Genomic DNA, 27,277 nt, shown 5'->3' with positions numbered 1-27,277 from the left:
AAACTGCACCTAACAATGAGGTCCCGTCTGATCCTGCAGCTGCAGGAGGTCTGGGAATGCACTGGACTGGCACTGAGCAGGATCTGGAGCAAAGCATGCCAGGGTAACTGCCAACATCCTGTCCTCACTTGGGTATTGGGTCCAGAAACAACCTGCCCCAAGTTCCTCCTCCTCCTCTAATCCCCTTCACTGAACAGCAGCAGCCATCAAGATACAGCCTGCTCTGCAGAGAACGCAGACCCGCTCTGCAGAGAACGCAGACCCGCTCTGCAGAGAACGCAGACCCGCTCTGTAGAGAATGCAGACCCGCTCTGTAAAGAACGCAGACCCGCTCTGCAGAGAACGCAGACCCGCTCTGCAGAGAACGCAGACCCGCTCTGTAGAGAACGCAGACCCGCTCTGTAGAGAACGCAGACCCGCTCTGTAGAGAACGCAGACCCGCTCTGCAGAGAACGCAGACCCGCGCTGCAGAGAACGCAGACCCGCTCTGTAGAGAACGCAGACCCGCTCTGTAGAGAACGCAGACCCGCTCTGCAGACAACGCAGACCCGCTCTGCAGACAACGCAGACCCGCTCTGCAGACAACGCAGACCCGCTCTGTAGAGAATGCAGATATGGCTGACCAGTGACTAAAACTTGGACCAGGGAGGGGTGTGCTATTTCTATGTCCTCCATAAGCCATCCCTTACCCAACAGGAACAGGCCACCATCTCAACAGTGACCTTGTACCAGGTCAGCAAGGGGCTCCTCGGCAAGCACGTGTCTTTTCCAGAACAGGTTTGGGACACTCTGGGTCCAACATGGTCACCCTCCATCTGCTTGTCACTTGTGCACACCAAAGTGAGGACAGCTCCATTTAATCTCTCTCCCTTCTCCATCCCAAACTCAAGAAACAGGCAGTGCTGGGACAATTGAATAATGCCATTTATTGCCCCCATATCCCTTCTTCCACCGCCAGGACGGGAAACACACAGGACCCCATTCTCTCAATAAGACCGTGCTACGAACAGGAGGCCACTTCACACCTCTGCTCCTGCAAATCCAGGAGAAAGAGGAACGACTTGGGGCAGAAAATCGATGAGAACCCATGGGGCAGAAAACATAATGGATTGGGGGGGGGGGGTCAAACGGTATGATTAAAAGAAAATTCTAGAAGGAAGACCCTCTCGATGCATACACCAGGATTCCCTCCATTCACCTGCAGTGGAGGGGATGGTCTTTCCCTTGGGGGTCTAGTGCCAACTGATCCTTGCAGTTCTCTAAGACTGGCTCCCAGACTGGGAACCTACAAAGGTCAGGTCCGCCAGGAGGCAGGGCGGGTCAGCAGAGAGGCTGCGGGCAGTCCTGAGAACGGATAGCTGCGGGTCCCCTCACTCCCAGAACAGCACGGAGTAGGGAAGAGAGACAAGGCCGCTGCTCCTTTCGGTCTGGTTCTCTCTGGGCCTCCTTCGTGGTCTTGCTCACTGATCGTCCCCACCGAGCCCGAGGGGCCCTGTCCACCCCCCGGGCGTCCCGTCCCTACCGGGCTTCCCCACCCCGACACTCCGCACACCGCGCCACAGCCGACTGGTCCTCGCCATCGTCCTCTCCACCCGCCCGATAGAAACTCTGTCCGCAGCTGCTGCAGACCGAAGGCGCCCCAACTGCATGGATCTTCTTGTGTCTCCGCAGGGCGGCACCCTGCACGAAGCCCTCGCCACACTCCACGCAGATGTGTGCAGGCTCCTCCCCACCCGCCACCCCCAGCCCGTCCCCGTGTTGAGCACGCTGGTGGGCCAGCAGCCCAGCCCCGTGCCCAAAGCCCTTCCCACACTCCATGCACACGTATGGCTTGGGCGCCGGCGCCCTGCGTGACCGTGTCCCCGTAGCCCGCGTCCCCACCCCGGCCAGAGCCGCGGCTGCAGCAGCGCCATCCCCTGGCGGGCCCACCACGATGATGCCCTCGCCGTCGCCCACTGGGATGGCGAGTTCGCCGTCCGCTGCTGTGGCCTCCTCGGGCGCCTTGGCACGCCGCACGCTGGCTGCTAGCACCTTGGCCGCCACACCTGGCCCTGACAACTCTGGGTGCAACCGCAGGTGGCGTGCCAGGCTCTTGGGCTGGCTGAAGCCACGGCCGCAGCGCGGGCACACGAAGGGCTTTAGACCGCTGTGGGAGCGCCGGTGCTTGGCCAGGCTCTTGCTCTGGGTGAAGCTGCGGCCGCAGTCGGGGCAAGTGTAGGGCTTCTCGCCCGTGTGGATGCGCTGGTGCTGCATGAGGTTGGAGCTCCAGCTGAAGCGCTTGCCGCACTCTGAGCAGGCGTAGGGCTTCTCGCCCGTGTGGATGCGCCGGTGCTGCACCAGGTGCGAGCTCTGTGAGAAGGTCTTGCCGCAGTCGGTACAGGCGTTGGGCCGCTCGCCTGTGTGCGTGCGTTGGTGCCGCGTCAGCTTCGACCAATGGCTGAAGCTTTTGCCACACTCAGTGCAGATGTAGGGTGCTGGCGGCCGGGGCCGGGGCGGGGGCCCAGGAGGAGGTGCAGACTGGGGTGGGGACAGCTTGGTCGGGGGCCAGCTGGGGACGTCATCGTCATCCATGATGAGGATGCCCACTGCAAAGCAAGAGGGAGGAGGAGGCAAGTCAGAGGTGGTGGACCCACAGGGAACGCCCATGGGCGGGCTACCAATGGATTCCAGCTGACTGAGTGGCCCAGGGCAGCTCGTGCTTTCCGGGTTCCTCCAACGTGAGGACTGCTGTGTTGTACCCATGCGTATCCAGCACACCTTATCCCATAGGACACCAACCACTTGAGGCACTTCAAGTATTTTTGTGTTCGTAACCCATCTCCCTAATACTTGTTTTTCTTCTGCAAGCATGGCCTCTCTGCTAGTCTTTCTCTGGACCTGCAGACCTAAGGCGACCAGGCCCCCACAAAGGTCTACTGACCAAAGCTGCAGTGGGCAAAGGGAAGGGTGCAAGGGGAAGCACAAGACAAGTCGCCTCTGAACCCCAGTCAGGATGGGAGGGCCAGGCCTGCAGGCTAGGAAGTAATGGTGTCACATCTGGACATTTGCGACTGCTGGGTAGGCAACAGAAAAGGAGAAACAAGTTAGACAAAGAAGGTGGGACCTGAGCTTGGGAGGTATGCTCACCCCTCTGCCTGGGCATGCGAGGCCCAACCACATAGTTAGCCTCTATTACAAACTAAGTTGGACTGTCCCCACCCCTCACCCCCCACACACACACACCATGGACAACTACAGAAGAGGAGCCTTGGTCTGGACAACTGGAAACAACACCCACCTCCCAAGGCAGCCCAGCCTTTCTACACGCGTCTCCCGTCCCAGGCTGACCGGTCCTGCCCAGGCCTGGAGCACCCTGCCTGCTATCTCCCCAGGGGCCTGCCCACCCCTCAAACTTCCTCTGCCTCCCCATTTCCCAGCAGAACCAAGGCCCGCAGTCATAGGCCGGGGCCTCACCAGGTGTTCCCTGCCAACCCACCCAGACAGCGTCTCTGTCAGGCTCTCACGGCCCCTGGGGTGCTCTCTCTCACCAGCTCCACAGCTCAAGTGCTACCCCAGAGCTAATCTTGCAAATGAGTGACTATAGCTCACTCCGAGGCTGTGCCAAGCCCGCATCTGCTTCCTTAGAATGGGATCCTAGGGAGGGGGAACTCTGCAATGGAGACACGACCATCAGAGTCAGCTTTCTGAGACAAAGGATGTGAACGGCCCATAGCTCTCCTCCAAGCCCACAGAGGTCTGGAAGGCCATCTTTCTCCCTCCCTGTCAGGGCTGGGTGACAGTGAGCTCGAGGCAAGGTCCCTCCTACACTGAGAAGGAGAAGTCCAGGTTTATAGTCTGAGGAGGCCTGCCTGAAGCCAGACAGATAACAACAGGCATGGAGACGAGGGAAGGAGGCAGGGTCCAATGCCCCGCAGCTCCACTGGGAAAGGCTGCCTGCAGACCACCACAGCTGGGCCTCATTGGGAGGTGGAGGAGCTGTAGAAAACTCAACAGGAGGCTGCCTTCAAAGGTTAAGATGGGAACTCTCGGAGCCTTCAGGGGCTACTTCAAAATCAGTTCAGCAGAGGGTATACAGACCGTGACAACTGACTGGACGGCTAAGGCTGAAGTGACAGGGCTTGACCAGCCCCACAAGCAAGGAGAAGACAGGCAAGCGTCCACTGTTGCTATACCCATCCTAGACGTCCTGAGTTCTGGGCCACACAGCAACTCTTAGCTGACTGCAGGTCAGAACTGCAAAGATTAAACATTCCCTCTTTGTTTGGTCCTACTGTGAAGAGCTGCTCCCACTTAATTCCCATACCATCAGAACCTGTGTGAACAAGACCCTGCTGGGCCTGGGGCCCTGGGGCCCAGTCTCTACTCTGTCAAGCTCTATTGAAAAGAAACTATTATGGCTGGAGAGATGGCTCAGCGGTTAAGAGCACTGGCTGTTCTTATGAAGGTCCTGAGTTCAAATCCCAGCAACCACATGGTGGCTCACAACCATCTGTGATGAGACCTGATGCCCTCTTCTGGTGTGTCTGAAGATGCCTACAGTGTACTTATTTATAATAATAAATAATTTTTTTTAAAAAAAGAAACTATTAAAACTGTGACTTTCTGTCTCCCTTCTCCTGAATACCCTGAGCCTTATGAATCTCTCTCTCCCTCTAAGTCCGATCAACTGTCTTCAAATCCTCTTTGGTATCTGTAAATTCCTGGATCAAAACCAAGGTCCTTGTGGGGGGCTGTGCCCTGGTTGCCCTTCTTTCCTCGGAAGAAATATCCAGGTTCCAGGGCTCGGTGCGTGGTGATGGAACCAGGAAGCCAAGATGTGCAGTGCTCAACCGGACCTACTGAGCAGCCACACCAGGTCACTGGCTTCACACATCTGCAGCAGTTCCAACCTCAAAGTCGGGGGAGGGGGCTCCCCGTGAAGCCCTAGGACCTTCAGCCCCCCCCCCTGCTTTAACCCCCAACGTCAGATGGACTGTCACAAGCCAACCTGGGTGGCTCCACATACTCAAGGCTGAGATTTACTAACTAGTCTAAGGCAAAACGGATGAGCATGGTTCACGTGGGAAACAATGTAGGCCCAAGGTGGGCAGAGCAGAGATACCTGCCCAACTGTGCTCACTGCTGCTGTTAATCACAAGTGCCCAGAAATGAGGCGAGCTTAGAAGCCCTTCCCCAAAACAATAGTTACATACAACACCATTTTATTCAGAGAAATAATGAAAGAATGAAATCTTAAGAAAAATAGCTGAAACTATAATGTATATGGTTGGGGGCGGGGGGAGATGGAGTTCACTTGCTGTGAAAGCAAAAGGTTCCAAGTTCAAATCCCCAACACCCGTGTATGGCCGTGCAGACCTGAACCTCCAGTGCTGCCTGGTGGGTAGAGACAAATGGATTCCGGGATCCCCCTGGCAAGGCAGCCTCAGTGACAGTGACACACACACACACTTAAATGCACATATGGGAGAATGAAGTAGACAGTAGAAGGGGGCTGAGCTGGGCCAGGCCTGACGGCAGGGCGAGGAGAGAGCAGGAGGACTATGGGGGGAAGGGACCAGTGCGTGCATGGGGAGGGTGGTGGAGATGAGGGTAAAACAAATACAGTGATGCGTGTGTTCAGTGTCATGGCGGGGCCTGGAAGTCAGCTGAGCGAGCGAGCAGGTCAGGGTGTGCTGAGCCCCACAGTCTCAACGCAGTCACAGTACGCACATGGCAGAAGGCCACATACACCTCAGGCTGTGCCCTGGCCTCCACGTGCTCGGTGACATGCTTGCCGCACAACCTCCCATGCACACAGAGTAGAACTGAAAACATTGTAAAGCTCAGAAATTCAGAGTGCCAGTGTGCTGTGTGCATCTCCACACAGCATTTGCAGTCAGACATGGACTCTGAATGCTGAATACAGGCTCAGGTGACAACCTAGGGAGGGAGGGGCCGTCCGAGAACCGGGAAGGCTGGTAAGGAGCTCAGTGATGGAGCAGGCAGGCTCCTCCCCCAGGCTCTGACCTTCCTCCACTGTCTGGTTGGTCTGCTTAGTGCGCCTGCTTTGTAGATAAGCAGATATTAAGTCCCCGGGAGCTAATCACATAAAAGGTGGAGTTCCTGTTTAGCTGATGCCTGGAATTCAAGTGGGCCAGAACGTGTGCTCCACAGAACAGCAGGTTCTAAAGAGCAATGGAGTCGGAAAGAGGTGCTGTGGGCACGTAGCGAGGGACAGACGGCCAGCTCAGGAGGGCGGCTGCTCTCGACCGCACTGTCTCAGGGAAGACAGGGCTGGCAACGTCTTTTTTTCCCCTCAGTGCGGTCTTCAGAGACGGCTCAGTGATCAAGGGCCCTTGCTGCCCTTGCAGAGGACTCAGGTTTGATTCCCAGCACCCATATGGCGACTCACAACCCTATGTAGCTCCGACACCCTCTCTGACCTCCCCAGGCACCAGGGAAATATGTGGTCTACATACACACACACACACACACACACACACACACACTGGCAAAACATTTATACATAAAATAAAATTTCAAAACGTTAGAACCAGGCATCTATGTCTCTGCCAGCCACACAGTACATCTGCGGGGCAGCGGGCTACACCAGGGAACCGAGCAAGGTCGAGTGGGGTCAGAAACCCCGCACCCACCTGACGACAGTGGGTATCTCACCTACTCCCGACCAGATCCACCCACATCCCTGGCCCGGAACAGGAGACCACAACTCCCCACATAAAGAACATGACCGCGGCTCTGGTGACACAGACACAGAGGACACAGAGGTCTCCAAGCTAATGTGGGAGCTGGCGGGGCTCCAAGGTTTAGCCAATAAGCTTCCCTTCTGGGACATTCCTTCCTGACCCACCCTGGGGAATGTGTACGCACCTGTTCTCAGGATGAACAACCAATAAACAGTTTAGAATCAAGGTCTGTCTGTCTGTCTGTCTGCCTGCCTGCCTCTCTCTCTCTCTCTCTCTCTCTCTCTCTCTCTCTCTCTCTCTCTCTCTCTCTCTCTCTCTGTCTCAGCAAGAACCGTCATGGGGGCGTTGTGGGTTCGTCCTGCAGAGCCTGCACCGCCCGAGTCTCCTGCAGAAGGCCCCTCTAGGCTCCCGGACATTCGCTCCTTAGCAGCCCTGGCCCCCCAGGACCCCTCCATCCCACACTCCACCTAGCCTCCAGTGGCAGCAGGACACCAAGGAGTTAGGAGCCCCAGCTCTGGCCTCAGCCCGCACCGTTTCTCACGCAGGCTGAGATGCCCATCTTCGGCTGCATTTTCCCACCAGAGCGGTGCCTGCCCCCCCACCCCTTCGCCCCACCCCCCACCCCGGCATACCCAGCACCTTGATGTTGGCACAGGGTAAAATGCAGCCTAGCATTCTGTGTTTTGTCTGCCTGAGCCGAGTTCACATACCCCAGCAGCGAGATGGAACTTGCAACCTCACCTCTGGACCATTAGACTGGCAGCTCACCCTTGCCAAAGGCAGCCTTGAGATGCTGCCTGGTTCTTTCTCAAGTTTCTGGTACCGCTTGGGACCATGCTCAGATCACAGACTAACTGGACACAGAAGGGGCAGCTATTTTGTTTTGTGAGATAGCAGTTATACTGATTTCACGACACCCCATCAGGGTCTTGGTACTTGGTCACTTCAGGAGGCTGTAGGCGGACCATCTGTGCCCAGTATTCAAGGTTCTCTATTCTTCAGCAAATCAATCTCCCCCCTTCCTGGCATCATATGAAACTCACGCTACAGGCTGGTTCTGGTGACACAGACCTGCAATCCCAGCTACGCGGGAGGCTGAGGCAGGTTTGAAAGTTCAAGGCCTGCTTGGGCTAGGAGCTCAAAGCCAACTTCGCAAGCCTCTGTCTCAAAATAAAAATAGAAACAGGACTGGGGATGTAGCTCTGTGGTAGCGTAGCACCCTTGTCTAGAACGTCTAGCCAAGACTCCAGGTTGGATCCTCAGTACCACAGCAAAAACGAATGTTATGTTAAATTCACTTTGGCTAAACTGCCAACTCTGAGTGGGGACCTCTGCAAGGCCCGTGGTCTACCCTGGGCTCTGGTGCCCTCAACAAGTCCGTTTAGCTTATCTGCTTCTTGCCCTAGAGCCTCCAGGTCAGCCTGCCAACGCAGTCTTCAGGGAGCAGAATCAGGAGGTGCCTGTTTTGTGTCTTGTTTTCAAATAAAACTCCACACTGGTGCTTGCCATATGAATCCTCAGAAAGCAAAGGTTTTTATTTAAGCTATGCAGTCCTCCTTTTCTCCACAGAGACACTGCCTATCCTCACCTCGCCACGGCTCTGTGGGTGACGACAGAATCAGAACACTGCGGCCGCTTACAGGACTGACCCCTGCTGCCTTCCTTGTCCTATGGAGGCTCTGTCCTTCCCTCAGTCGTCTTCGTGGGCAGGCATCTGGGTGGCCTCTAGTTCTTTGTCCCAATGAAGCCCACGCCCGCGGCCCACATTTTGTCTCTTCCTGGTCACTGGGGTTGTACAAAGCTCAGTCAGCATAGCTTTTCCGGGAAAGGCACCCAGGTGAGGACTTAACTGGCTCTTGCTCTTTGTCAACGCCCTTTGAACTCTTGGCTGACCTCTCACCCGCATACTGTCACAGATTTAGACTTTTGTCAGGAAGTGTAGCAGCGGCCTTTCCTCTCCTTCTAAGTCATTCTGCCGGGAAGCTGGAGTTTGGTTTTACAGCAGGCAGGATTACACGCAGGGCCCTGGGCACATGCTACGGTGTGCTGCGACTGAGCCCTACCTACCGACGCCCTGCTCTTTACAGTAGAGTGCTGCGACTGAGCCCTACCAGCACCCTGCTCTTTACAGTAGAGTGCTGCGACTGAGCCCTACCCAGCACCCTGCTCTTTACAGTAGAGTGCTGCGACTGAGCCCTACCAGCGCCCTGCTCTTTACAGTAGAGTGCTGCGACTGAGCCCTACCGGCGCCCTGCTCTTTACAGTAGAGTGCTGCGACTGAGCCCTACCGGCGCCCTGCTCTTTACAGTAGAGTGCTGCGACTGAGCCCTACCCAGCGCCCTGCTCTTTACAGTAGAGTGCTGCGACTGAGCCCTACCGGCGCCCTGCTCTTTACAGTAGAGTGCTGCGACTGAGCCCTACCTACCGGCACCCTGCTCTTTACAGTAGAGTGCTGCGACTGAGCCCTACCCAGCGCCCTGCTCTTTACAGTAGAGTGCTGCGACTGATCCCTACCTACCGGCACCCTGCTCTTTATAGTAGAGTGCTGCGACTGAGCCCTACCGGCACCTGCTCTTTACAGTAGAGTGCTGCGACTGAGCCCTACCCAGCGCCCTGCTCTTTACAGTAGAGTGCTGCGACTGAGCCCTACCAGCGCCCTGCTCTTCACAGTCCCTCTCACTGTTGCTGCCTGGTTCTCGCAACAGCCCCAGTGCAGGGCAGGGCTCCTCACATGAATTAGGTTTTAGGATGTATCTATATTTGCATGTGCACGTGTCTGTGCATATGAATGCCACAAGTGTATAGATCACCTGGAGGCCAGAGAGGCGCTAGATTCCTGGAGCAGGAGCCGGAGTTCCACACAGCCGTGAGACACGGGTGCTGATAATGGAGCCTGGGTCCTGGGTAGGAGCAGCACTCTGTTCCTTGCTTCCAATGTGTCAGGGCCTCAGTCTAACCTACGTCACACTTTCTCTGCCTAAACCCCACTCTTTACTCCATTTGCATCTCTTAAATTTTTCATGTTTCCTGGGCAGTGCTGTTCTCCTGGTCTACAGAGTGAGTTCCAGGACAGCCAGGGCTACACAGAGAAACCCTGTCTCAAAAAGCAAAAACTTAACAAAAATAGGCAAAAAATCATTTTCATCTTACAATTATCCCACTTTCACATTTTAAAAATAAATTTGACTTATATGTATTATGGGGTGGGGTGCAGGGCGTTGTGGGTGTGGGTACAGATGCCCAGAGCTGTCGGACTGTGGAGCTGCAGTCACAGTCGGCTCTTCTGGAAGGTCAATGTCCGTGCTCTTGGACGCTCGCTCACCTTTAGTATTTGAGGAACAATGTGCCTATTCCCTTGACTTGCTGTTAGTCTTTTTACTCTGAGATGATTTGGGTTTTGACTCTGAATCTTTCCTAAGTTTGCTCCATTGAAAAGTTCTCTGATCGTGGTTCTCCTGCATGCCATGGTCTCTTTCAGCACATCTAAGCAATCCAGAGCTCTGGAGGAACGTACCCTGGTTACCTGTCTATAAAGCGATAGGATGGGCTTGGTCGTTTCTACTGTGGTCACACCAATGGCCTTCTGCCACCCTACTACTATCAGACACTCTCCCCCTCCCCCTCCCCACTCACGACAGGGACCAGCTGGGCTGTGTCCTGCAGGGCTGGACCTAGCTGGCTGAAGAACCCAGGCTGCTCCAGGCACTGGCCTCCCTGTCCTCTCATGTCCCACAAGGTTCTGCACAAAACACCTACTTTTTCTGAGCGTGTCCCTACCCCTGTCCCCAAGATTCCCAGATGAATACCTGAGGGTCATCTCTTCTGCCACCTTCCTCTTAGCCACCCCAACATACCCAGGCTGAGGTGATTATCCCATCTGCTGTCTGCTAGAGCTAGCAAGGATGCTCAAGGCCTGACAACTGTCAGTGTGCTCTAAGGACTCTGGATTTGGGGTTTGGCTATGTGCTGCTGTATTCCTACAGAGAGACCTGGGAAGATTCAAGGCCTGTTCTACAGTTTTGAAGTAAGCTCTCCCTGGTGACCAAGGTGCATAGCAGGGTGGGTGCAATGTTGTACCCGGAGGACAGAGCCTCCTCATCACCCAGGAGGACACTACCAAACAGCAGCTGAAAGCCCTTTTCTGTTTTTCTTTCCGAGCATCCTGTCCCTGAGCTAAGGACCAAGCCAGTGTGGAGGGGTCTCCCTGGCCACGGCCACTGCCCATTTCACATGGCAGCTGGAGCAGCCAGGAGAAAAGCAGCCTAAGAGATCAACTACGAAACTACGGCTGCCTAGGGAGACCCAGATCTTCTTTCACCCCATCCCGACGACAGCTGCTCAGCCTCGGCCCCAAATCCACATTCAACAGTAAGGCCGGGCAGCAGGCAGCCTGACCTCCAAGGGTCTGCGCACTGAGAGGACACACTGAAGTGCCGTTCGGGCAGCGCCTGCGGCAGCAGCCCCTCTGGTTGAACAGGCTTCCCAGAAATGTGTAAGTTCAAGACGGACGGACGGGAGGGAGGGAGGGAGGGAGGGAGGGAGGGAGGGAGGGAGGGAGGGAGGGAGGGAGGGAGAGAGAGAAAGAAAGAGAAAGAAAGAAAGAAAGAAAGAAAGAAAGAAAGAAAGAAAGAAAGAAAGAAAGAAAGAAAGAAAGAAAGAAAGAAAGAAAGAAAGAAAGAAAGAAAGGAAGGAAGGAAGGAAGGAAGAAAGAAAGAAAAGAAAAGAAAAGAAAGGAGGGAGGGAGGGAGGGAGAGAGAGAGAGAGAGAGAGAGGAAGGAAGGAAGGAAGGAAGGAAGGAAGGAAGGAAGGAAGGAAGGAAGGAAGGAAGGAAGGAAGGAAGGAGAGAAAGAAGAAAGGAATCCTAGAACCCCGGAATCCTAGAACCCCACAATCCAGCCCTCTGCCAATCTGACAACATGGCACCCACTGTGCAGAGCCAGTGCGTGCTGAGAGCCATCATTGGTGCCCAGTCAGATGCGATGACCAGACCAGCACGTGAGTGAGGCAGAGCCTAGGGAAAGCAACATCAGTGTGCTAGACAGCTCTGTCAACCTCACACAACCTACATTAACCTGGCTGTCTACACCGAGATGTCCTGTGGGTATGTCTATGGGAACTGTCATCAGTTAACTGATGTGGAAAGAGCCAGCCCATTGTGAGGGTATCATTCCCCTAATCAGGGAAAATTAAACTATTAAAAATGGAAAGAAATCGTGCTGGAGAGATGGCTCAGCGATTAAGAGCACTGACTGCTCTTCCGGATGTCCTGAGTTCAAATTCCAGCAACCATGTGGTGGCTCACAACGGTCTGCAATGAGACCTGATGCTCTCTTCCTGGTGTGTCTGAAGACAGCTACAGTGTACTCACAATAAATAAATAAATAAATAAATAAATAAATAAATAAATAAATAAATAAGAGAAGGAAAGGTATTTAAAAAAAAAAATAAAGGTAATGGAAAGAAATCCAACTGGGCCCAAGCTAGCAGACACGCATTCATCCCCTGTGCTCTCGGCTGTGATGCACTGTTTCAAGTCCCTGCCACTGTGACTTCATGACATGAGGAACCTGGAATTAAAAGCCCTTCTCCCCTAAGTAATGTTCTGTTGTTATTTTAGCATAGCAACAGACAGGAAACTAGGCCAGTCAGTACGGGGCAGCGGGCCACACCAGGGAACCGAGCAAGGTGGAGTGGGGTCAGAAACCCCGCACCCACCTGACGACAGTGGGTATCTCACCTACTCCCGACCAGATCCACCCACATCCCTGGCCCGGAACAGGAGACCACAACTCCCCACATAAAGAACATGACCGCGGCTCTGGTGACACAGACACAGAGGACACAGAGGTCTCCATGCTAATGCGGGAGCTGGGGGGGGGGCTCCAAGGTTTAGCCAATAAGCTTCCCTTCTGGGACATTCCTTCCTGACCCACCCTGGGGAATGTGTACGCACCTGTTCTCCAGGATGAACAACCAATAAACAGTTTAGAATCAAGGTCGGTCTGTCTGTCTGTCTGTCTGCCTGCCCCCCCCCTCTCTCTCTCTCTCTCTCTCTCTCTCTCAGCAAGAACTGTGGTGGGGCTGTGGGGAGACCTTCGTCCCAGTCTCTGGCAGAAGGCCCCTCAGCGCTCCTGGACACTCGGCTAAGCCAGAGTTACCATCCCCCACACCCTAGTCCCTGCTGTCCTTGCAGGCCTGGGGCAGGGGGAGCACTTTGTTCTGATTCCACCAGGTGCCCGTCTCGCCTGTTTTGTTTCTTATCCGGGCTGGCCCCACCTTAGGCTGCACTCTCTCAGCCCGAGTGTGAAGCCCAGCACTTGAAGGTGCTGGGGTCCGTCTGCCCAAGCAGAGCAGTGGCACCTCAGGTCGGCGGGCGTGAACGGAGTTGTCAGGATTGTGCCAAACTTTTATTGCAATCCCACACAGGTGGGTGCGTGGCAGTGTACAGGTGGAGGTGACAACAGCCTTGGGCCATGACAGTAAAGTCTAAGGAACACTGAAGCAATGTGTTGTAAGCACCAATTTATTAACGTGGAGGAAACCAATGCCGTGTGCTCCAGGTGTCAGACACACCCGGGCCCACTCACAGTGCCTTCTCAGGAGCTTTCTTGTCCTCAGGCTGGAATCAGCAGGGGAGGGAGGAGCGTGGCGGTGGGCCAGGACGGGTCTTACCCGACAACCTAGCTCCACATAACCCACAGGAGAGTTTCTCAACCCAATAATGCTTTATTAAACAAACAGAACACATGTTGCCAACACTTAAAAGGGAATCATTTCATATTTAGGCCAGCCCACCCTTCCCAAATCTTCCCATGTGACCTCAGAGTCCCCTTCCTGGTCCTTCCCGCATTCATTCCGCCTTCCAGACCCTGGGTTTGGGGGCCCACCCATGTGAGGGCAACCGCAAAGCAGACAGGGTACTCTTGGAGCCAGAACAGGATATGGGGCACAAAGGGGCACCCAACAGCAGCTAGCTGCAGACATGAGACAAAAGGCGGCTCCACGGCCCTGGGTGGTCCTGCTGAGAGGACCCTTGGGGACCTGATCACAGCCTCTCCTTCTAAGCTGGGAGTGTGGGGCTCGTGGAGGGCAAGGGGCAGGAGTCCAGGCAACCAGAGTTACAAGGATGGTTCCCTGGCCTGGCGGGAGAGTAGTGGGGTTGGCTGAGGGACCACCGAGGCCACCTCACCTGGGTTCTCGTGACTGGCCATCTGCTGGTCCTCGGAGTCCAGTGGCCCCGGAGACCACGCTTCTTCCCGAAGCTCCATGCCTGGCTCCCTGTGGAAAAGGTAAAAGACAGGGGACAGGGGTTACAGCGCAAGGGAACAAAGACTGCACAGCAGGCAGGAGCCTGCACCAGACGGTGGTGGCTCAAGCCACGGCACCCTGACTCCAGACACTGTTCAGCCCCCATTTGCTAAACAGGCCACAGTCACCCTCCCAGACCCCTGCTCAGCTCCCCAAAGCTGGAAACAGGCAGGACAGTGCCATGACTCAGTTTCCTCATGGACGATGTGGAGGACAGAGGTGCATGGGTTCCGACCCGACCATGCAGATCTGATCCATACTGGCAGAGGCCCGCATGCCATACAGCACCCAACTAAAGGACTCCTTAAACCGAGGATGCTCAAGGACAACTGGGACAGCAGTGTCAGAAGGCTGTCCATTTCTACATAAATATGAGCAACACAAGGAAATTTCAAGGGCCAGACATGGTGGCCTTTAAATCCCAGCACTTGGGAAGCAGAGGCAGGGTGATCTCTGAGTTCAAGGCCAGCCTGCTTTACAAAATGAGTCCAGGACAGCCAAGGGCTCTGTTACAGAGAATCCCTGTCTCGAACCTGCTACCCCTATACCCCAGAAAAAGAATTTCAGACACAGAAAGTCTATACCTCCTGCAGCAGACATGTGGACTGACTTGCTTCCTAAATTTATACCCCAAGCCAACCGCAGGCAGCAGGGCTGGGCAAGCCTGAGCCACAAGGCAACGGTAACTAACATACAGGTCTTCTAGGCCAGCCCTCGGGAAGTCCCTGAACCACAGGTTCCCCACCAGCCCGCCCACCTGGGCCCCCTCAGCTGTGTTCCTCCCGGCCCCTGAGAGCCTTTAAGCATGTGATGACAACCGTCTCTGCCAGACTATGTTTGAGATGAGAGTCACCTCCTCAAAAGGCCTGTCTACCCACCCTTTACGCGCCTCAATTCCAGTGCCACTTCACGTTGTACCAAGTTAGTCAGTCCTCGGACATCTCTTCCTAGGCCAGCACTACCCATGGGACCTTCAGCACCCACAGCAGCGCCAGGCAGCCCAAGTGCCCGTACCAGACAGCAGTGGTGTGAATGAAAACACAGGCAAATGGTACTGGGCAAAGCAGAAGCTTAAAAGACAAAACTCGATGAATCCCAGTACGTGGTCCTGCCCCAGAAGGCAGGACCACAAAAAAAGATCAGACAGACCCAGTGGTCGCCAGGCGCTGCAGCCAGGTCTCAACAGCTCTGGGAATGTGCACAGGTGTTGCGCGGGCACTACCGCATGATTACCTCTCCAGAAGCTCCTGGGGGAGAAACCGGCAAGGGTTAAAGGGGAAACTAGGAGGCGTGACAAATGTCAGCAAGCCTCAGGAGCCTATGCCACAACCACCATGTGAATGTGTAGGAGTTGGGACAGGAACGGGGATGGGTGGGGGGACAGGGGACAGGGGGGTAGGGGGGTGGTGGTAGTGGGGCAGCAGAAAAGGCAGTCACGGGCCATCAGGGTATGACACCAATAGGTGTCATCGAGTCTAAGTCTCTTCCATTCTATCCATTTTCCTCATCTGACAACCTTAAAGACTATAAAACAGAACGGGCAGTTGTGTGGGCAAAAGCTGACAAAACAGCAGAACCTCACCAGAACATACCACCAGGCAAGGAATGATTTCAGCTCAACGTCTGTGGAGACAGGAATGACTCCCTTTATTCCTGAAAGCCAAAGCACAGCTTCCTCTTGAGACACAGCCCCGCTGTTCCAGGGGAATAAACTATCTTGTCAGAGACAAGAGCCAAGGGCAAGGAAGGGACATCTGCACGGACAGTCCTCCATCCACGCCAGCCGCAGCCCAGTCACCCACAGGGCCTGGCTTTCACATGTAAGGAGGTAGCCAAGCTTCCTTCTAGTCAATCTGCTTTATGTCAGCTCATTTCTCAGACACAGCCCTCAACTCTAGGAAAGAGAAAGGTCTGCCTCCCCTACACAAGACCCAACCCTTCCAGGCCCCAGGTGGCACACCATGAACACCAAACTCCAAAGGAAGCTCGATGTCGTGGTGCACACCTGTTAATACCAGCGCCTGAGACGCAGAGGCAGGAGGCACACCTCTGCTACATGATGCATGAAAAAGCACTGGGTTACATGAGCTCTTGTCTTAAAAGTGAAACAAACAAGAGAACTCCACAAAGAGAACTTGAAGTACACTGGGAAAATGTCAGATGGCACTGTCGCTCGGAAAAACAGTACATTTCTCAAGCGGTAAGCAGTTACCGAGAAACCTTACAGTTCCATTCTTGGCATACGCCAGAGAAAACACCCATCTGTGCAACATCATGAGTGGGTAGGCATGCAGCGCTGTGTGGCAGCTAAAAACAGACAGCAAATGCTAGAGAAGGAACGAGAACTAAGCCCGTTAATCCATATGCGTGGACTTCCCAAGCTCACTAAGTCCAGGGCAATATGGTTGCATGAAATGACAAAGGTCACTAAGGCAGAAGTCACGTGGTATAAGGCTCCAGGTGCATAAACTGCCTAACACGGAGCCCGAGGTCACCAGGACTAGGTTTCTGGTATGAACTGCCCAAGACCCCTAAGCTCAGGATCGGGTGAGTGAACTACTTAAGGTCCCTAAGCCCAGGGTCACAGGGTGCAGGAGTCCATGGGTGTGGATGCTCCGGACAAGTCCACAGACAGGAAGCAGACTAGTGAGTGGCTGCCGTGCGAGGACAGAAGTGGCAGTGACCATGAAGAGGTATGGGCTTCCTGACAGGTAATGGAAACATTCAGGACTAGACAGCAGAGATTGCTATGCAATCTCTGAATATATTAATATACCACCCAACTATGGACTTGCTTTAAAGCAACATATGTTCAGGTGTTGCAGTAGTGGCACATGCCTTTAATTAGAGAGGCAGAGGCAGGCAAATCTGAGTTTGAGGCCAGTCTGGTCTATGGAGTGGGTTCCAGGACAGCCCGGGCTATTGACTCAGAGAACTCTGTCTCAGGAGAAAAAATAATAAAACAGCAGCACATTTTCAGCACACAAATACCTTTAATGGAAAGTAACCTTTTTTAAAAGTATACAAGTACCTAAGGGGGAAGGAAGAACGGGACTTGAGCGGCAGGTACTGCCAGGAGCTCCCGGAGCTGGAGAGACCTGGCCTGTGAAGGCGGTTGCCAAGTGTGATGCTGTGCTCTCACTTTAAACAGCTCGAGCTGCTGGGAATTCCCAGCTCCATCCAACTTCCTGCAGGAAGGAGGGTGGGGGTGGGGGAGCCTGCAATTCTTCACCTCAGCCCCGCAGAATGTCTTCAGTGGTCAGAGGAGAACAGCCTCTTTCCCAAAAACCAGAACGCCACACTATACTGACCAGGCAGTGAAGCAACCCCCAGGCAACGCTGGCCACAGAGAACTGGCGGCGTCACAGGCACAGATGCGGAGCCTAACCTGTGCTGGCTGGAAAAGGTCTGCCAGCCTGGCCAAACCCTTCCTAACACATGATGTCTCCCTTCAAATAGTCAGATTTCAAAAGTTCCAAGTCACCTATATGAATGACAATTTAGGTTTGCACTATCTGGCCAATTATAAGAAAAGTTTAGTTGACTTCTAATGTCAAGGAGCATGGAATGCAAAACTAAGGGCAGCTTTCAAAGCTGAGGCCTGGGAGTCATGAGGAAAAGCCCTGGTAGGAAGCACAGCCTGTTAACAGGGCAGCCTAGCGTGTATCTCTACAGGCCATATGCTGCTGCTGCTGCTGCTGCTGCTGACTACTGTGTGAGTCCCTCTCAACCAAGGCAGCACACAATTCCAAGGCACTGCTGGGCCCAGGATATAGGAGCGTGGATTCCTATCCCATGGCTTGTACACCATATAAAATTTCCTGGAAGGGGCTGGGGAGATGAACAACTCAAGCCTGAAAAGGCCTGTGACGCAGCAGACAGACTGACGTCAGTCCCCAACACCCTTGTAAAGGCTGGCTAGGGCAGCATACCCACACCCACTGCTGGGGAGTGGGGACACAGGGTTCCCTGGGGCCTGCTGACCAGGCAGTGGGGCAAAATGGTGAGCCTCAGGCACAGTCAATGACGGTTTTAGAAATGAATAACTGGGAAAGACTTGCCATCCATGTATGTTCTCCACAACACACGCCAAGTGCCCTGCAGATTCTAACCTCAGAAAGGGCAGGCACTTTGTTCCTCCTGCCTTGTTGCATAATCTTTTGCTTTGCTCCAGGCCCCTGCCGGCAAACTGGCAAAGAGGAGCAGCAGGCCACACAACACAGGAACCTGGGTTTACCTGTGAGGTAGAGGCAGATCTCTACCAAGCCTCAGAGGTGCCCTCTTGTGTGTGTCCTCTAGGTAGCAGGGCTGTAAGGCCATCTAGGTGGCTGCCTAGAGCAGGACAGAGTGTTCTGCAGGAGCTCACAACACCTGACTGACTTGAGCAAACAAGCGGAGAGCAGGCCAGATACCAGACAGAGGCACCGCCTCTCTTCACCTGGACAACCCCAACCGGGAAGCTCAGCCGTGTTACCACAGCTGCACACCGTGACCCTGAGCAAGGCAAAGCTCTTAAGGCCTCCGCTGTATCCGAACACGACAGATGTTTCACAGGGCTGTGTGAAGCCGCCAGTGGAAGCAAGCTTATGGAGATGAATCGGGATTCATATTCTTGAAAAGGGTTCAAAAAGAAAACCCAGTCCTCCCATGTGTTCATCCACCCATTCTTATGTGTTTTTTAAGATTATTTATTTATTATATGTGAATACACTGTAACTGTCTTCAGATACTCCAGAAGAGGGAATTCAATCTCATTACAGATGGTTGTGAGCCACCATGTGGTTCCTAGGATTTGAACTCAGGACCTCCAGAAGAGCAGTCAGTGCTTTTAACCGCTGAGCCATCTCTCCAATCCCACCCATTCTTCAACTACTGGCCCTCTTGTTCAAAGTTCTTGAAGTGTGGGACCCACCCAATATCTCACAGCGTGGGGATGCCATATCTGCAGGGAGGCATAGAGGAACCAGGGGACTCTTAGGAGCCACAACCCAACTCCCTAGTCTCTAAGAGTTCCCACAGAGAAGGCCCCACCCTGAGCACAAGAAAACTCCACAATGTGCATGGATGCCCGGTGCAGAGCTCGTGCCTGCCTGTGACAGGCTTTGTCCTCTAGCTTCAGTCTCTAGAATCTCTGCAGACATCCAACAGCCCAGGCAGCAAGCTGCTAGGCACCTTCCGAACAAACAGGACCCTGGAGGTCCATCCCCCCCTCGTCGTCCTCCTCCTCTCCCAGCTCAGCCAGCACCTCCAGCCTCTACAGAGCTCAGCCTGCTCTGACCTCCACCTTGCAGAGGTAAAAGAAAGGGCACCCTCCCTCAGCCCCACCCCTCCCAGCAGGGCCCTTAAGCAATCCAATTAGCACATGGATCTGACAGAGCTATTAACCCAGACAAATTATTGTTATTATTGTTGTTATTAGGTCCCACCCACCCCCCCTCTGGATGCCTGCCCACCAATTATCCCCTTGCTTTCTTCTGCTGCCAATCCTACTTCCGCGCCCCCCCCCTGCCCCCATCGGCTGGGCCCGGTTGCAAAGCCCCTCCTGGCCCTCAGCTCCCTCACTGGCTTCCAGGCAGGAATGCCTCCCTCCCCTCCTCCTCCCAGCAGGCAGGAGTGCTGCTCTGCCTGCCAGGGCCTCTCCTTCCTTACCACCTCCAGGCGGCCTGCTCTCTACCAGTTCTCATTCACAAACACCCTCTCGGACTTCACTGTCACCAAGTGCCCCCATCCACTTCTGCGTCTCAAGCACCCTCTCTATACCCACACCCACCCCCCTGGTTCACCAGCAAGGACTTCATCTCCCCCTTTCTCAAAGGCCCCAACCAAGCCAGTGTCTCCTCTGTTCTCTCTCCTCCCTCACTGGCACCCCAGTTCTGGATCTAGACTAAACCTCTCAAGACCTCTCTCCACTCCATGACCTTAATCTTTCACTCAGTTCAAATAGCGTGAAATAAAACCCTGGGCAGACGAGCTGAGGCAGACGGCTCAGTGGCTGCAGAGCTTGAGGACCAGTGCAGAGCTGCAACCGCAGGGCCAGGAGGGGCAGCCAGGCCTGGGGGAGGAGAGCTGAGACCCCGACCCCACAAACAGGGTAAAGGGGCTGGAGAGCCTGTGGCCTGAGTGCGGAGAGGGCAAAGTGCTGACCTGCTTCGGAAAGCACCAGGCCAGCCTTCCAGGTTACACAAGCAGTCACCATCAATGCAGCCATTTACTAGTCTACACTCTAGAGTAAAATCCTGTCACATGGAACTCTAGATGTAAACGGTCAGGGAAGCCGTAAACCCAGAAGCCCAAACGAGCCCATGCACACAAACAGCCAACATGACACACCACACACACATGGCCACAAAGACACAGAGAGCAAAGGTGACCCTCCAAGGCTTTCTGCTTGTAAAGCAAGCCAAATTCAGGACAACATAGACTGCTCAACTCTATGTAAGACACCTAAAATACGCAAACCCACGGAGCAACCTGTCCACTGAGACCCCAGCTGGGGTCACACATCAGATGTCCTGCATAGCAGATATTTACCTAAACAATTAGCAGCAAAATCAGTTAATGTTATGGTTGGGGGTCAGCACTACATGAGGAACTGCACTAAAGGGTCCCAGCATTAGAAGGCTGGGAAGCACTGCCATAGAGGAGATACAATGGCTCCTAGGGCTGAGGCGAGTAGACATTTTCTAAAATCTCTTGTGTCAAATCCAAAATGCAGTGACCATGGCAAAAGCCATCAGATTGTGCTTTTAGTGGGTGAATTTATATTATGGAAGGGATCTCCCTAATTTAGTAAAACTGCCATGAGCAGGAAACACTATCCCGCCTAAACCAACCCCATCACATACCCACCCCACTAGCCACAAAAGCCACATTCACCCCCAGATCTCAAAGGACCCCGTGTGGCCTCAGCTTGCCATCCTCCCGCCTTCCAGACCCCCAATCTCACTGCCTACCCCGACTCCCTCTGGAGACTCCGGCTCCTCCTCTCCTCAAGGGCTGACTTCCTCTTCCTGTCCAGGACCCACTCCCAACCCACGGCAGCTTTGTACTCACTCTCTGGCATCATTTCTGTTTCCTTCTGGGATCTGAGGGCGAGTACTAAGGTACTTATCACTTGAGAACGCAGAACATTGATGGCATTGGCTGGCCTCACCCTCCCACTGTCCTGCCGTGCTCCACTAGGGTGCTCCACAGAGCAACCACTCTGCTTTCCCAGCAGATCCCTTCTGCCTTCCCTTGTCTGTGTGAGGCCTTTCCCCTCACACCAGGCTCTTAGGCTCCCTCTTTTTTTTTTTTTAAATAATTGTTCTTTTCTTTTTTTTTAAGATTGATTTATTATCATATGCAAGTACACTGTTGCTGTCTTCAGACATCCCAGCAGAGGATGTCAGATCTCTTATGGATGGTTGTGAACCACCATGTGTTTGCCGGGATGTGAACTCAGGACCTTTGGAAGAGCAGTCAGTGCTCTTACCCACTGAGCCATCTCTCCAGCCCTCAGCTCCCTCTTTAACCAAGGCCTACATCCAGCACCAGACCAAAGCGGAGCCTCCATCTCCTCAGTCCTCAGGCAGTCCTCACCATGCAGCAGATGCATCCCAGTGTCCGCCATCGCTGGGCTCAGACTTGTCCCACAAGGTGAGCTTGTAGGGACTGCTCCATCTCATCCAGCTTTGGTAGTCACACTCTGAGAACATCGTCACTTATCCATATCTGAGGCTGTATTTAGACATGGCACGGAGTCACTTCCTGGTCCTCCTGGTCCCCCCTCCAGTGTTTCAGTGGATGAGATCCTCTGGCTCCTAACTGATCTAGCACACCCACTTCCTGTGGACTCTAGTCCCTTCAGGAAAGTATGGTCACTGCCAACCAAGGCTAGCAAGGCCTGTTTGGCAAGGAAATGAAGTAAACATAGTCAGGATAGAGAAAAGCCTTGGCCCCGCCCACCCCAGGAGAGCCTTCTAGACTCTTACTCCACTGTAAAGCTGTGGTAAACGTGGCCCTCAGCTAGAGCAGTTCCTGAGGAGCACTTCCTGGCCAATCACAGCCAGGAAGCAGAAGCCAAGCCAAACCTGGATTTGAGCACTAGCTCTGAGCCTCAAATGTGTCTGCAGATCTTCAGACTCACTCCTGAGCACCTGAATTCTTAACCAATGGAAAGTAACTGAAAACTGCCACAAGCCAAACCCTGTTCCAGAGTCCACTGTGCTTGCTGGATGACTACAGTGCCCGTCAGGATTTACTGAGAACAGCAAGCCACCTCAGGATGAGGTGGAATGGACACCAACAACATCCAGCCCGGAGCCTGGGGTTAGTGGACGGGCATAAGGGAACAGTGCTCCTGCTCAACTTTCTGTAAACCTAAAACCCTCTAAAAACACTACATTACATTTGCAGTACAGGGCCACCTCAGACCCACCCTCTGGGCTGGGCTGTTTTCTGGGTGTGTAGATATCACCTGGCCTTACACCTCTCTAGATCTGCTGAGGTGACATGCACATGTGCCAGGGCCCAGTATCTAAAGTTCCTCCCTTGGGAAGCCTTCCCAACTCCTCCCTTCCCACGGCTGCAGCTGTCTTCCTTAGCCAACAGAACAGATCACATTCACCAAGCACAGATTAGACACCAAGCTGTGGGGTACAGGGTGCTATAAGTGCATAAGCTTGGATTCTGAGCCCCTCAAGTGCCAGGGAGAACATCGTGACACCTGCCCAGGAGTGAATAAGAAGCCTGCCGGCAGGCACCTCTACCAACCACCATTGGAGGAAACACTTCTTACACACTGTCACTGCTGTACCTGTTTCAAGGGCTAGACAGCTGAGTGGCCAACACTTCACACAGCTACCGAGCACACGCCCAGTCACACCTGTGTAGGCCAGACTCCCGCTTGGGACAGCAGCATGGCTCCTGATTAACATCTGCTCCCGTTGGCTGGGTCTAAGCTCCTGTAGGCTTCCCTCCCCCAAACCTCACAAGGAGTCCTCGAAGGTGGGCAGGAACTATACTCCGCCCTGACCAACTGATCTGCACACAAACCCAAAACTATGCTCTGAGCAGCCCTGCCCTTAGCTCTGAGGCAGCATTATCTATCCGTAAGCCAGGCACCCTCCACCAGGCACAGGAGAGAAGGCACTGTCCTGGGAGCCCAAAGGGAGAGGCCAAGGCAGAGACAGAACAGGAGACGCACAGTGGCGGCAGGTCCCCCAGCCCACCTGGACAAGGCTCGGAGGTCTCTCCACAGCTCTGTGCACTCCGGAGGCCTCAAGGTCACGACAGCTCCGCTTCCACTCGCCCTGCAGGCCAGTGAGGCCTCCACTACAGCTGGCACAGATCTCAATTCTCACTACCCACTGCAGCCACCAGCATTAGTCCCGTCCACCTATCCTGTCTGCTTATGCTACTGCAATCATCCTACCATAGGTCTAGAATGCAGCCAAGTCTCAAGAGCCTTCCAGCCAGCAGCCCCGTATGCAGTCTCCTAACAGCTTACCCATACAATAAGGAACCAGGAACCCAACCCAGGGGCCAGCACTTAAGAACAGGGCTGTAACCCCAGATCCAGCCAAGCCCAAAAAGAACCGTTCCAACAGTGGCACTACAATCACAAACATGTACTGTATCCTGAAGCTACTTTAGGGCCTAGGGCACAGAGGCACCAGTAAGCATCTGTCCTATCTTGCCAAAACTAAGGTGGCCACTTCTGTCCCAGGGCCTCAAGAGAACTCAGCATCAGGTGCCTGCCATCCTCTCAAAATAAGGCATCAAATGTTCAGTCTCTCCTACATATGGAGGCCCAACACCTGGCACATCCCTGGTTAGTCAGACAGAGAATGACGATATGGTTTTGGAAAGCCTGTGAAGTGTGTCTGGGCACGCACAGGAGCTATGGGTGCCCACCAGTGACTACATGGTCACTGATAGCCTTGAGCTATGCATCCTGCCATCTCCCCTAAGTCCAGGGTCCCCCTGTCCAAGACTCAGCACCCATGCCCTGTTGGGCCTAGAACTCTCATGGACACTGGCATATCGCCCTACTGTCCTGAGCTACTGCAAAAAGAAGAACTACAAGATCCCTGTCAAGCTGGCCAGTGTCACCCACCCTGTGTGCAGGGCTGGCCCTGAGAGCAGCCCTCCAACCCACATCCCCACCAGTGCAATTCAATGTCCTGGGGTTAGCTGAGTTTGTAGTCTTGATGGACTGGGCATATTCGGGGAACTGTGACAATGTGACAATTAAGTAGACTGCAGATGGAAACAGCCTGGGAAAGGGGAAGTGACACATCCAAGGTCATAGAACTGTAAAGGAGCCAAGACTGGGAATCGCTGGCTCCTGAAACTTTTTGAACTTTTGCCTGAACACAAAGTATGAAAACCCTTGCCCTGGGTTATCACTGTTAACACTTGTTGTGTCCTCATGGGGAACGGCATGAAATTTCTTTATCTATGGCTGAAGAACTTAGGAAGCAGAAGCAAGGAATTGGGCTTTCAGAGCTCGTGGGGAATAATCCCAGTGGCTGCAAGTCATTCTTGAATTTCACCCCGAGCCCAGCATTCCCATCCCATCCCGGTCAGATGGAGAATGTAGGAGAGAAGAAATGTATGAGAACATATGTGCTGGGCCATGGCAGCACAGCACTCAGTGACTCCGGAGAAGCAGAAGAGAAGGTTAGCTGTGCTTGACCCAAGAGGCTTAAAGCCCATTTGTGCTTCCCCCAGAGCAGAGGCCAGACCTTAGCTCGATCCTCAACAATGCCCAACATGGAGGGTTGCGGGAAGCCATCAAGTCGCTGCCCTCTTAATAACGCCCTGAGCGATTCTCCAAGGCTGTACTGGGTCAGGGTCTGCTATCCACCCCTACTTGTTCACTTTCCTAGCCTGCTGTTAACACAGGCGTCGGTTCCCTCGCCATTCACTTTCCGACTGACCTTTTGCAAGTGCCGGAGCACCCATGCCCGGGATTTGGGGGTCAGCCTATGACCTACTCTTGTACAGACTGGGGGGGTGGGAGGGGGTGGAGGCGGGAGGGCTGCTGAGGGGCGGGGCTCCGCGCTGGGCCCAGTCCTGAGTCCGCCCTGGGGGAAAAGGCAACAGTCCAGGCGGCCCATCACGATCCAGTCGGTGCTGACCTTGGCCCGGCGCTTCCCCTCGCAGGACGTGCTTCCTGCCGCCGGTCAGCACGCGAATGGGCCTCCCGCCACCTGCATCCCGTAATTACCCGCTGGATCAAAGGCCAGCGCATGGCGCTCGAGGCAGCAACGGGCCAGGCGACTCGATGTGAGGCAGAAGAGGACAAGGGAGAACTAGAGCCTAGACTGACCAAGGGCCGCCGTTTCCGGTCAGACCCATCCAGGCGGCGGGGTCCCTCCCCCATCAAGCCTCGCCCCCGCAACAAGTCCCCGGCACTTCCGGCCATGACCCGCTGCAAGTACAGTCCGGAAGGCCAGGGCTCCACCGGCCGGATAACTCAGGTGCCTGCCGGCCCCGCACAAGCGCCCGAGGAGCGCACGCGCATTGCCCCAGGCCGCGGCGCCGACATCTCCGGCGCGTGCGCGAACTCCCGGGCCGCGCGCCCGCTCACGCCCACCCACCCCCCACCCCTAACACGACACGCACGCGCACTCGTCCGCTCTGCCGCGCTCGCCCTCCCGCCTCCCCACCCACCCCCGTCCGAAGCGCGGCTTCCCGACGCGCTCTCATGCCAGCCACTCGGCGCACGCTCCCCTGAGCCCGCGGCCTTCCTCACCTCCTCGGCCCCGGGGCCGTCACACCGCACTCTTCCTCTCGCCTGCCTCGCGGATGGTGGCAGCGGCAGCAGCGGCGACTCAGACCCTGGGGTCAGGGGGACGGGCGCCCAGGCCGGAAGTGACCTTCCCGGCCGCTTCCGCTCGCGCCTCTCCCTCTCCTCCCCCTCCCAGGCCGCCACCGCTACCTCGCCGCTCTAGGCAGAGGAGCTCCGGGACCCCCTGACCGCCACCCTCTCCGGCTCTATGGTACGGAGAGGCGCCTCGGGACGCCACTTCCGGAATTATCTAGGACCCAGGTCCTCCGTTCTGCTCTATGGCGCCTCGCTCCGAGGGGCTCGGGCCCCGCCCCCTCCCAGGACAGAAGGCTGGGCTCGACCCGTTAGGCGCACACTTCCGGGTGTCGGGGCGGCCCCCAACCCAGACTCGCCCCTCGCGCCTGCGCGGCGATCTGCCCGCGGCGAGGCTCCCACTACTCCAGTCCTCCGGTCGTCTCTATCATCGTAACCCCTTCCGCCCCGGGGCGCTTCTAGGCCAACGCCGGTCTCCAGCAAGAATTTGGTTCCCGAGATCTGTGGTTTTTCCCCAAAATGCAACCTTGCGCCGCTTCCGTTCGCGCCTCCGGTGCGGGTTGCATTTTGGGACGACCTCATCTTGAGATCAGCCTCAGTTTTGCAGAGAACCAGAGGTCACATTACCTTATTAAGTGACATAGCAAGAATGACCTCGAACTTTCAGAGTCGGCCTCCTAATTGAGTGTGTCTCTAAGACTTATTATTGACTCCCAGAAGAAAGGTCCATCACAGTTCGGAGGGTGCTGATGGAGAAACGGAATGAGAGGACCCTCTACAGCTCTCTGCTTCCAATTTGAAACTTGAAAATCAGTGTCAGCTTCTGAGACAAATGTGCATCACATGTAACTACCTTTACACAAGCAAGCAGACGTCAGGTGCTGCGATTATTTGGACTAAGTAAGGGATAGACTTTTTAAAGAAACACCTCCTGCACCAGAGAAAATCCTGTGCAGCCTAAAGAAGCCAAGCCCAGAAGCAAAAAGATAGGTGACACCTGAGGACAAAGTCAGAAACTGGAAAGCAGAACCCAGTCCATAGCAAGAAACACCACCCAGGCTTGGTTGCCGGTCTGTCAGGATGTGTAGACAGGCAGAAAACTCAAGAAGAGGCCCATGCTAAGCCCTGTAATGGAAAACGTCCAAACTGCCTGTAATTCATGTTCAAGGGCTGGACTTTCATGGTTAGATTAAAGATAAACCAGCCAGGACCTTTCCACGGGTGATAAAGATCACGGGCTGCTTGTAACTGATCAAAAGGCTAAAGGCGAACCCACTGCACGGGCATTAAAATGGCCCCAAAGCTAAAGAGTAAACGGAGGACAGTAAAAAATAATTAACTATTCCTTCCTGGCTTAAAGCTAACAAAACTGAAAGGCAAACTGGCAGCAGTAAACACGGTTAAGTTAGTTACTGTCCCATCCCGAGTCCTGGGCCACACAGAATTCTTAGACTATTAAACCGAGTAATCT

At 54.6% G+C, this 27,277-nt stretch overlaps 1 protein-coding gene across 3 annotated transcripts; it reads right to left on the bottom strand.

Annotated features, from left to right (window-relative positions):
* Positions 1-903: 903 nt before the first annotated feature.
* Positions 904-26,157, bottom strand: LOC127676173 (zinc finger protein 787). Of its 3 annotated transcripts, none has more exons than XM_052172119.1 (3): positions 25,738-26,157; positions 13,876-13,964; positions 904-2,585 (listed from the first exon to the last, which is right to left on the bottom strand). In XM_052172119.1, exons 2-3 carry the CDS (start codon positions 13,952-13,954, stop codon positions 1,519-1,521), a joined length of 1,146 nt encoding a protein of 381 aa, XP_052028079.1. In that variant the 5' UTR covers positions 13,955-13,964; positions 25,738-26,157; the 3' UTR covers positions 904-1,518. The 3 variants fall into 3 exon arrangements, with proteins under 3 accessions (XP_052028079.1, XP_052028080.1, XP_052028081.1); XM_052172120.1 differs by lacking the exon at positions 25,738-26,157 and adding an exon at positions 25,210-25,287; XM_052172121.1 differs by lacking the exon at positions 25,738-26,157 and adding an exon at positions 25,121-25,203.
* Between the last annotated feature and the right edge of the window lie 1,120 nt (positions 26,158-27,277).

The sequence above is a fragment of the Apodemus sylvaticus genome, unplaced genomic scaffold (genome assembly GCF_947179515.1).
Source record: "Apodemus sylvaticus unplaced genomic scaffold, mApoSyl1.1 scaffold_227, whole genome shotgun sequence".
NCBI lineage: Eukaryota > Metazoa > Chordata > Mammalia > Rodentia > Muridae > Apodemus > Apodemus sylvaticus.
This window is presented reverse-complemented; position numbering and strand designations above follow the sequence as displayed.